The 9,501-nt window shown below is 39.4% G+C and overlaps 1 protein-coding gene across 2 annotated transcripts in view; it reads left to right on the top strand.

Annotated features, from left to right (window-relative positions):
• Positions 1–9,501, top strand: part of LOC109467111 (F-actin-capping protein subunit alpha-1-like) — a 17,411-nt gene that overhangs the window by 3,749 nt on the left and 4,161 nt on the right. The window contains exons 1-4 of one of the 2 annotated variants that reach the window (XM_019765031.1): positions 4,723–4,822; positions 6,265–6,328; positions 6,783–6,834; positions 7,993–8,170. In XM_019765031.1, coding sequence (XP_019620590.1) covers positions 4,787–4,822; positions 6,265–6,328; positions 6,783–6,834; positions 7,993–8,170 — 330 coding nt within the window. In that variant the 5' untranslated portion in view covers positions 4,723–4,786. Of the gene's footprint in view, positions 1–4,722; positions 4,823–6,264; positions 6,329–6,782; positions 6,835–7,992; positions 8,171–9,501 lie in introns of those variants that run through there. The other variant, XM_019765030.1, reaches the window with a different exon arrangement.

Here is a 9,501-nt window from a genome sequence, read left to right as displayed (position 1 = left end):
ATCAACCTTCTACATCAGAAAAATGATCTGAGCTGTGGGAATTGTAACGTCCGATATAACTCAAACATCTCTATATTTGTACCTACACCGCAAAGCTCCGGACTTTGGATTGAATCAGGACGTTTTGAAGGATTGCTTGCCCTTTTCTGGGAAAGGACCCTGAAGGGAGGGAGGGGGGTCAAAGGTTGAAGAAGTGAAGCATTTGATTTGGCACCATAATTTGCACCACTCACGGGGCAATTTGTCCACTTTGGCAGTAAACCAGACAACAGACTTCCATCAGAAAGTAAATCACTCTCAAAATGACTAGTCAGATGAAGGAGGTCTATTCCCTGTCTTTCGACCTCCTTGGCTTTAGATCGAACTTCGGTGAGCATAAAGAATAGAGTAAAAGCAGATGTTGTCGCCGTATTATTGTGGTTATCATTGACTGATGAGTCTTCTGGTTATTGTTGTCACTTTCCCCAGCAGCTGGTTGTGACAGTGTGCATGTAACTGTCAGTAAACAGTGTTGTTTTTTGTGTGAAGGTGGTATAAACAAGTCACAATATAATCAGTACTGCTCTTATCAGTATCGTACATTCTTGCAGATGTTGTGGCTTAAGGCTTCCCCACTGGCTTCTTAATCTGCGTATAAATACCAGGTTCATTAGCGTTTGAAAAAAGGTTGTTTACACTCTCTTTATAAAGAGCCTCGTATGCAGGCAGATTAAAAACATAGATAAAGTGCTAAGATGTCTCATACAGGTGTGAAAATAATTTGAAAGTAAGGATTGTTCAGAGGATTTTTTCGGTTTGATTTTGAAAAGATACAGCAACAACTTGTTTCGTTGTCACGATAACAGCCATGATGTCACATGTCCAAAGTGTCCCTTTAGACTTCAGCATGTGTCAGGGGACACTTCTGAACAAAGGCTGTCACATGACATGGCAGTGTCAACATGATGCTGTTATGAGTCAAATAAATGACATCACCCATGTGTACTTGGGAATCGTAAAACGCGCTCACCCCATGATGGCATTTTAGGAACACACATCATTGAAATGGGAACATGAATGATGAAGAGAGAAAGTTGGGAAAATAAGCACATGAAGAGAGAACCATAAAAGAAAGTTGTTTTTTCTTCTCTGGGTGTGTCTTTTACAACTTTAACCTTCTTCCTATTAAAACACAGTTTTATCAACATGTCAAGTAGACACTGGCATATAAAACAAGACTGAAAAACAAGACAGTTAGGGACTGTACGATATTTACCGGGGAGGGGGGGCCGGTCGTCCGGGGGTAGCGTAAAAAAATTTTTCCTAGGCCCTCCCCCCAGGTCAAAAAAATTTTTCCTAGGCCCTCCCCCCGGCTCAAAAAAAATTTCCTAGGCCCTCCCCCCCGGCGTGAATCATAGAGAGTGAAATTTCGTATGGGGAGGACGAGATTTTGATTGAAAATTTTCCCCGCATGAAGCGCCGAAGGCGCGGGCCATCGCGCCGCAGGCGCCACTAGAGCCGAGAAGGCCCGGCTGCTTTTTTTTGGGCCCCCCCGGAAAAATTTTGAATTTCAACCCATGTTTTGCATGTTGAGGGGCAAATTTGGCAGCACAAATTTCGCTGGTATATCGAGCTATAAATTTAAAGTCAGTAAACGTTGTCAGTCAGTGTAATCGAAATAATCCTCTATCTAGCCTACCTTTCGTCCACGAACTTCTTCCGCGTCAATTTTATTACAAACAGGGAAACAATATTGCCAAGTTACGTGTTCTTTTCAATTAACTTTGGAGGGACATAGATATAAATGTTGAAATAGTCCTTGGTTTAAGAAAAATACCAAATTAATCCGTCGACATCCGACATCCACGCCGAGAAGTTCGAGCGAGTTGCGAGGCGGGACCAGCGGGACCTTTGTCGACGCACACACGCACACCACTGGGAAGGGTGCGTTGAACGGCGAAAATTAATTTTCAAAATCTTCAGACAAGCCTTCCTACATTTTCGATCGGTATCGTTTCGATTGACGCGATTTTAATCCGTGTAATTTGGCTGTGTAGTCCAGTTTCGCCGATTCTGGCGAAAATGCAAGATTTTGAAGGGGACTGTGGGAGATTTGGGCGAATACATTATAATAATAGGGGTGGATATTATTGGAACGTAAAATTCTGCCGATTCCAATGACTGGCAAATCGCTACGATATGTATGGGACAGACGTTTAATCATGTTTTGAAAGTGTATAAAAACGTTGTAGAGTTAAAGGGATCTTGGAAAAATTTTTTACCTAGGCCCTCCCCCAAATTAAAATATTTTTTCCTAGGCCCTCCCCCCGGCTCAAATTTTTTTCCTAGGCCCTCCCCCCTCAGACGACCGGCCCTCCCCCCCCGGTAAATATCGTACAGTCCCTTAGCATGTAACTTCTTGATTTCAGTATATTATAGAATAAAAGTAATGTACGGAAAATTGTACCTTTTGGGAAAATGGGCATGGGTGCATATCTTTTCATGTGAGGAAAAAATTTGCAGCTAGAATGTCATGCATAGTTTAGTCTTTAGAAAAGAACTTAGTTATGAACTGTTTACAGGTTAGGGCCCTTCACCTTTGACCTTCACCTTCGACCTAGCAGTGTCTGTGATCTGACATACAGCTACCGACTTCCAATAACTTGCAGTCTAAACAATGATGAAGATTCTCACAGTGATTCAACAGAATTTTACATGGCTAAAAACTCCACCAACATTTTGTTTTGTTTTACGTGATGTTGGTAGTAGGAAGAAGTTTTAGCTGAGAAAGGATGGCTGCAGGGAAATTTGTGTGCTAAACCAGACATTGTTTGACCAGCTTTTCTGCTTGTCTGGATGATATCCTCCGTGGTAAACAAGAGTGAAGCCATGCGCACCTTTTCTACTCAATTCTAGTCAGGTGTGAATTTGAGGTCCCTATACAGGCCGCCTGGTACCACATACTAAATGTACAGCCAGGACTGGAAATCTGGGGCATACCGGGGAACCTAATTTCGAAGCTAGAAACCATTGGTGCACCTAGATATTCGTGTAGGTTTAGCTTTAGGTATGTACAGGTATTATAATTGTACATGTGTCAGAAAACATACATGTAATAAAACCTTTGTTGTTTACATGCTTAGAATTTTTATGTTAGCCACAGAATTTAAGATTCTGGCTCTGAAGAGAAGCAGCAAGGTTAGTAATTACGTTTTGCTGGCTTACTTCTATGTTGTGCATCCAATTTTTATTCTGTGGACCTAAATTTACAGGTTAGGTGCCCCGAATGAATTTTGAGCCCTTACTTTGTTACAAAGTTAGAGCACCAACATGTCTAAATTGATTTAGTTGAGAACTTTGCAATTTAGATACAAGAAGACTGAATTGCACGTCTATCAGTCTTACAGTTTTGGACGTTCTAACTTACTTGTTATAAAATTTCTGTGGCCCAAATTGCATTCGTCATGAAGATATTCTAAATTCTTGTTATGTTAGCCAGATTCTGGGCTGAACCCACCCCACCCCATAACATACACAATGGATGAGCCCTTGGGATAGCCTTGGTCAGAATATTAGCCCAGCGTCATTTTAATCATGGCAAAAGATCAAGGACATTTGTTACCAAATTTACATTATTTGCCATTTTTACATCATTTTGAACTAAACTAATATTACTAGTAGTTAGTAGGACATTTGTGCATACAATTTGTATGTATATAATGTTATACATGTAGTGGTAATACTAATATAATTATATGCAGGCAGTGGTTTATATCTTTCTCATATTTGAAGCTCAATAGTTCTCAAGAATCATAAACCTACCATCATAAGTCTCTCCCGTGATTAAAGCATGATTTCTGTCATGATTTGAACTGTAAAATTACATTTGTGAGCTGACAGTTCATTCTATTACTATTGTTACTCTCACAACAACAACACTACCATCAGTTATTTATATCCAAACTAACATCACCATATCAATCATGCATGCAAGCCTAGCTGCTGGGAATAGTTTTATCGTAACATATTGTAAATTGTGTTGCATTGTTCATCATGATGTAGAAATAATTTACCTTCTATCCATGATCACCGTGCTAAGCTGTTCTTCTATGCGTTGGTACATGATGGTTGCTTGCAGAGTGGTACCAGAATGTAGGCTATTTGTGTAGGATCAAGAAGGTCATATGGAAATGTGCAGAGACCCATCTGTCCAAAATATATCCATACATCTTACAATAATTGAGCTTATTTTGCTGTAGGCAGCTGTACTTTTGTGATGACATTTCTTTGTTGTTATTGTTGATGCACATATGAAAGTTTAGTGAAAGCATGTCAGATAGATATGTATAATGTTGTTTATATTTCTAGTGCAGCATGAAGACTAGTATACCGTTACTACTGGCTGTATCATATTGGATGGCAGATGTGGCCTTTGGTGGCTGCTATGGTTGTAATGGGTGGTATGTCTGGCATGGGTGGTTACCCCAGTTTTGCCGCACTTTGGATCGTTCCTACCTTGGACGTTTTTTCGTTGAAACTCTAATAATCTTTCAAGTTTTCAGCTTGTAACCAGTGTTTGCACATAAAATCTTCTGTATTTGCCAAGAAAGTATAGTTTTGGAGGTTCATTTTAATGTGATATTCAGGACAATGCTAGTGAAACACTTTTACCATCAAGACAATAGTGGTTGGATGTGGACTGCACCAAGTGCTGCAGAGGAGGTTGTAGGGTAGTCTCGTTTTTGGGCATACCAAGGGAGGTGGTTATTTTAGGGACAGTGTGTCATGGGGTAGGCAGTCAGCAGCCATGATCGGAACACCCCAGGAACACAGAGCTCTCAAAGTAAGTCTCTGGTCCGCTCCAAGAAGTTCAATTTGTGCCTGGGAGTCATCTTAAGTTGGTCAGGACAATGTCTGGAGTATGATGTTAGTGCAGATAACGTTATAGAGTGTGCATTGCAAGCTCCATCTCTGCAGGTCTGAGTGGTTTATATTGGCTGAGTTATCACTATTGTGTAACCCTACCTCCCACAGTAATGTTGACTCCGGGACGGGAGGGATCGTTGCTGTCCACGGTCTGTGCTCGGCGTTCGTTAGCAGTTAGGACAATTCTCACTTTGCCTGCAGATGCCAGACTTTCATGTAGTATAACTTGATTATGATGAGTTATTACGTACACATTAAGTTGAACTAAGTGTATATATAGGAGTCAGACTCCAGAGTCATTTTATACTTTTAAGTTTAGGCTGCCTCATCCTGCTCTGAGTCTGATCACAGTGCAGAAATACAAGACCAGTAGACATGTCAACATTTTGAGACATGTATATGTACTGTGCATTAGCATGATGCTTTTGGTTCTAAGATTATAAAGTCGTTTTCTGCTGACTTATCATTAAACCAATTACAAAAAGTATGGATCAAATCCAACTGAAAACAGAATCTACAGCCTACAGGTTTTGAGAACTTGAATGATAACCTTTTACCAAATGGCAAGTCCCACGACATCTTTCGTTATTTCTCGCCGTGACGGCATTTTCTTTGAGCCCTGTATCAAATTGATGCTGTCAGATTTTTCAGATTGAACCATATATTATGAAAAGCTATTGGGAGCCGACAGTGCTAAAGTCATCAGTTTTCGCCTTGTTGGAACAGTTTAATCGATCTACTACTTTGTATAAGGTCAATATCTCCCTGTGGTAGTTTGTACAGAGCTGATATCTTACCACAGGTTTCTGTTTATGTCTTTATTTGGGCACAATTTTAGGTACAAAAGGCCAAGTCTATATCTAATCAAATGACGTCATAAACTTGAAACTATTTGTTATTAGGATCACTGGCTGTTCGATTAATTGAGGGGAAAATTTTTTCCTTCTTGTCTCCTGACTTTGTCTAATAAAGCAAGATGGGGATTGATACAGAAACATTTGTGCAGAGAATTAGATGTTCAGTGATTAATGCACATTGTGTCGTCAATTTTGCTTCAACTCAATTTTGGATTCTAACTTCCAAGGATCTTGATAATTTAGGAACCCAGACTTTTGTCAATATAAAATATTGCAGTGATTTTGTTTTTTATTTACAGAATAATAGTACTGGGCGTGTTGGATTGACTTGACTTGACTTTATTGGGATCCACACTTAGCTTACAACAAATGTAGCTATTGAAATTGTCTGTGGTTTGATTTTAGAAATATTCCCATGAAGTAATAAAAAGCAGCATGAACAAAAACTTTCCAAGTAACAAACAGTAACAAAACCGTACTGAATGTTCTGTTTTGTGTGCAGGTGCGGATAGCATCAGATTTCATCCTCCATGCGCCGCCAGGAGAGTTTAATGAAGTCTTCAACGGTGAGTTTGTTATTTTCTAACTTTTAACCACATTGTGTTGAAGGCTTTATTGAATAAGTATTTGATGTGAATTCATTGCAAAAACATGTCAGAAGAATGCACTGCACCTACGGGAAGAATGTAACATGTATAGCACTTTTACAGAATATATCATTATAGGATTATATTTATGAATATGAGGATGACGTCCCTTCTCTAATTTTAAGAGTTGTGTTGGGAAAGAAATTGTAATATTTCATGCAACGGGCAAAATTTTTAAGTAACGTTGACCAGACAACCAACAAAAACAGTGGTTTTGAAAAGGTGCAGTACATTCTGTTGACGTGCTGGATAGGGTAAAACTGCTGCTTATGATGCAATACTTAAGTTCTAGTGATTCAGTTCTAGCCTGAAGGTGACTGCCAGCCCCGTGTGTGTTTTTCCCATCTTGAATGTTCTTATCTGTCTGTCCCAGACGTGCGTCTGCTGTTGAACGATGACAACCTCCTGAAGGAAGGGGCTTCACAGTAAGTTACATTGTTACGTCTTACGGCAAATGTGCGAAAAGGCTGTACTCACTTTCATCATGCGTATCTGCTCAATTTATTCCTGACATTAGGAAAATGTGAAAGTGCAAGGTTTCTCCATCTGTTACTCTTTTCCACCATGTAAGGTCTGCCTGATGTTATATTACTGATTTTCTCTGTCATACATCAATGATAAGCATAAATGATAAAGCATGTTGGGCAGATTTTAAAATGCCTAGCGTTAGGTATACTTCTTACAATGGTTAAGCTATATGTTCTGTATATGTGGTGGTGTATTGTCAGCATTGTGGAAGAGAAGCAGTCACGAACAGTATCAGTAGAGAGTCATGAGTGCTGGAAGAATGTACTTAGGAGTTGTAGTGGAGAGATGAATGTGTTTGAAGTGGAATGGTATGTTTTTGGCACAAAAAGGGCGGTTTGTTAGAAGGGTATTTTGATAGCCAGATGACATTAACACAAACCATACCTACATACCGGAAGTTTGAAATCTACAGTTAGCCTCTAATCTCAGCTTCTGTAGATATTTTCTTTTAAAACAAAATAAAAGTGCTGGTATGTAGAAATATTTTAGTCAGTCCTGTTGGTAATTAGTCTATTTCTCAACAATTGGGAGCTTACAGGTCTATGCCAAGGCTTTTGGTTGGAAGAATTTTGGTTAACTTATCTGAGACATGTGTTTAGAATGGCACAAACAAGTTCTGATCTTATAGTGATAGATCTATTGTGGGGCAGACAGCAGGTTTTGGTAATAACTTGTCTAGATTCAGAGTAAAATGTAGAGGATGTTTACCTGTCATTTTTAAAACTGCTGTTCGGAAAACCTGGCTAGCTGGCTATATGTCTAGCACATTCCTGAAACTAATCTTGAACTTGAAGCTGATTCTGGAAAATATAATAAACATTCTGTGCTGCCATCTAGTGGTTTCATGTCATACTGCAACAGACTTAGCCTTGGGTGAGACTCCACCTCACTGTTTTTAAAGCAACTGTGTGGGAGTGCTATATTTGGGCATATAAGGTTTTACTGTTTTGTCTCTTTTCTATAGAAAGTGAAAGTTGAGAACAATATTGTGACAACTTGGCTGTTTTCAAGTTGCAGTGTGGAGAAATCTCACCGGAACTCCCTTTTTTCCCCAGGGCTTTTGCCAAGTACAACATAGACCAGTTCACACCATGTAAGGTGGAGGGAGACAACCAGGCACTGGTCACGGAACATGGCAACATGGGCCAGGGGCGCTTCCTGGATCCCGCAACCAAGCGCTCGTTCAAGTACGACCACCTGCGGAAGGAAGCCAGCGACTTCCAGCCCGTACAGGTACAGAACCACGGGAAAATGTATACAGTAGATCACTAGATCTTGAAATGTTCGCTGTGGTTGTATTTTCACAGTGGCCTCACCTTGAATTTGTGTGTTGAATGTATGACTACAGTACTATAGAATTATTTCAACCACAAATGTCAAAGACTGGGAAAACCTCCTTTCCCCTTCTACTGCAAATAAGGTTCCCACAAAAGTACATGGATTTACAGGTACAGAATACTGTAGATCTTGAGATAGTTCTCTTGTGATTTTATTTTCACTGTGACCTCTTCACCACGAATATGCATGTCCAATATGTGTACCTAAGAATTGTTTCAACCGCAAATTTTAAACACTGAGAAAAGCTCTTTTCCTGTACTGTGAAATAAAATCACTAGAATACAAACACCGGCTGGAAATACCCACCTGCTGTTTGTAGATGAAAAGTCTGAAATTTTTGTAGGTAAAGAATTTTAAAATTAAAACATACAAGAAAATGCAAGTAGATTAGTTGTCCTACATTTAAAACATATTAGACAAAGATAATACATAGATTTGTTCCAGTTGATTACACTAAGTAAAAGAGCCTACCAGGAATAACATATATGTATTTTTTCTATGACAAACGAAATAATATTCTATTCACAAAACACATAAACATGCCTCTTTGCCTGTCTGCAATGCATAAATTATTGTGACAAAAATACAATTGTTTCCTAAACCCTAACATTGTATTCATAAATGTCAAAGTTGGTGCAAATGGCCCCAAAGCTCGGGGGAGAATTTATCACATTGATTGCCACTCCTACGAGACTCATTTAGAACAGGTAAAAATAACCAGACATAGCACAGGTGATGGGGAAATAAGGCGTCAAAATGGCAAGAAACCATCCTACAATGCTGTGGGTGCCTTGTCAGGGAGGAATATCTCTTCTGAAGGAGGTGCCACAACCAATGGTAGGTTTGGGGAGTACACAGAGGGTATGGATCTGTGTATAATTGCATAGAATTCACTATGGAGGAACACAGCCTTTATAGATTAGTCTGTATCCGTTCAGGCTACCTCTAAAAGACTGTAATACATGAATTGTAAATTCATCAGTGTTTGCAGCAGTTCAATTTTGTAGTAGGAGGGAAAAAGAGGTTTTCCTGCTGTTAGCAGTTGAAACAACTCTGTAGCTACAGTAGACAGCAGTAATATGTTGGAAACACATATTTTTTGGTGTTATGAATTTGCAGTGGTGGGGTGACAGCATGAAAATAAAGCCACTGAAAAAGGTTTACAGTATTAGACCAATGTGGGGTTTCATGTTTATGATATTTACTGATTTCTTGTGACATCAAAT

Source organism: Branchiostoma belcheri, unplaced genomic scaffold (assembly GCF_001625305.1).
Source record: "Branchiostoma belcheri isolate BF01 breed outbred unplaced genomic scaffold, Haploidv18h27 scaffold175, whole genome shotgun sequence".
NCBI classification, from domain to species: domain Eukaryota; kingdom Metazoa; phylum Chordata; class Leptocardii; order Amphioxiformes; family Branchiostomatidae; genus Branchiostoma; species Branchiostoma belcheri.
Note: the sequence above shows the minus strand (reverse complement) of the source record. Positions and strands in the feature narration are given on the sequence as shown.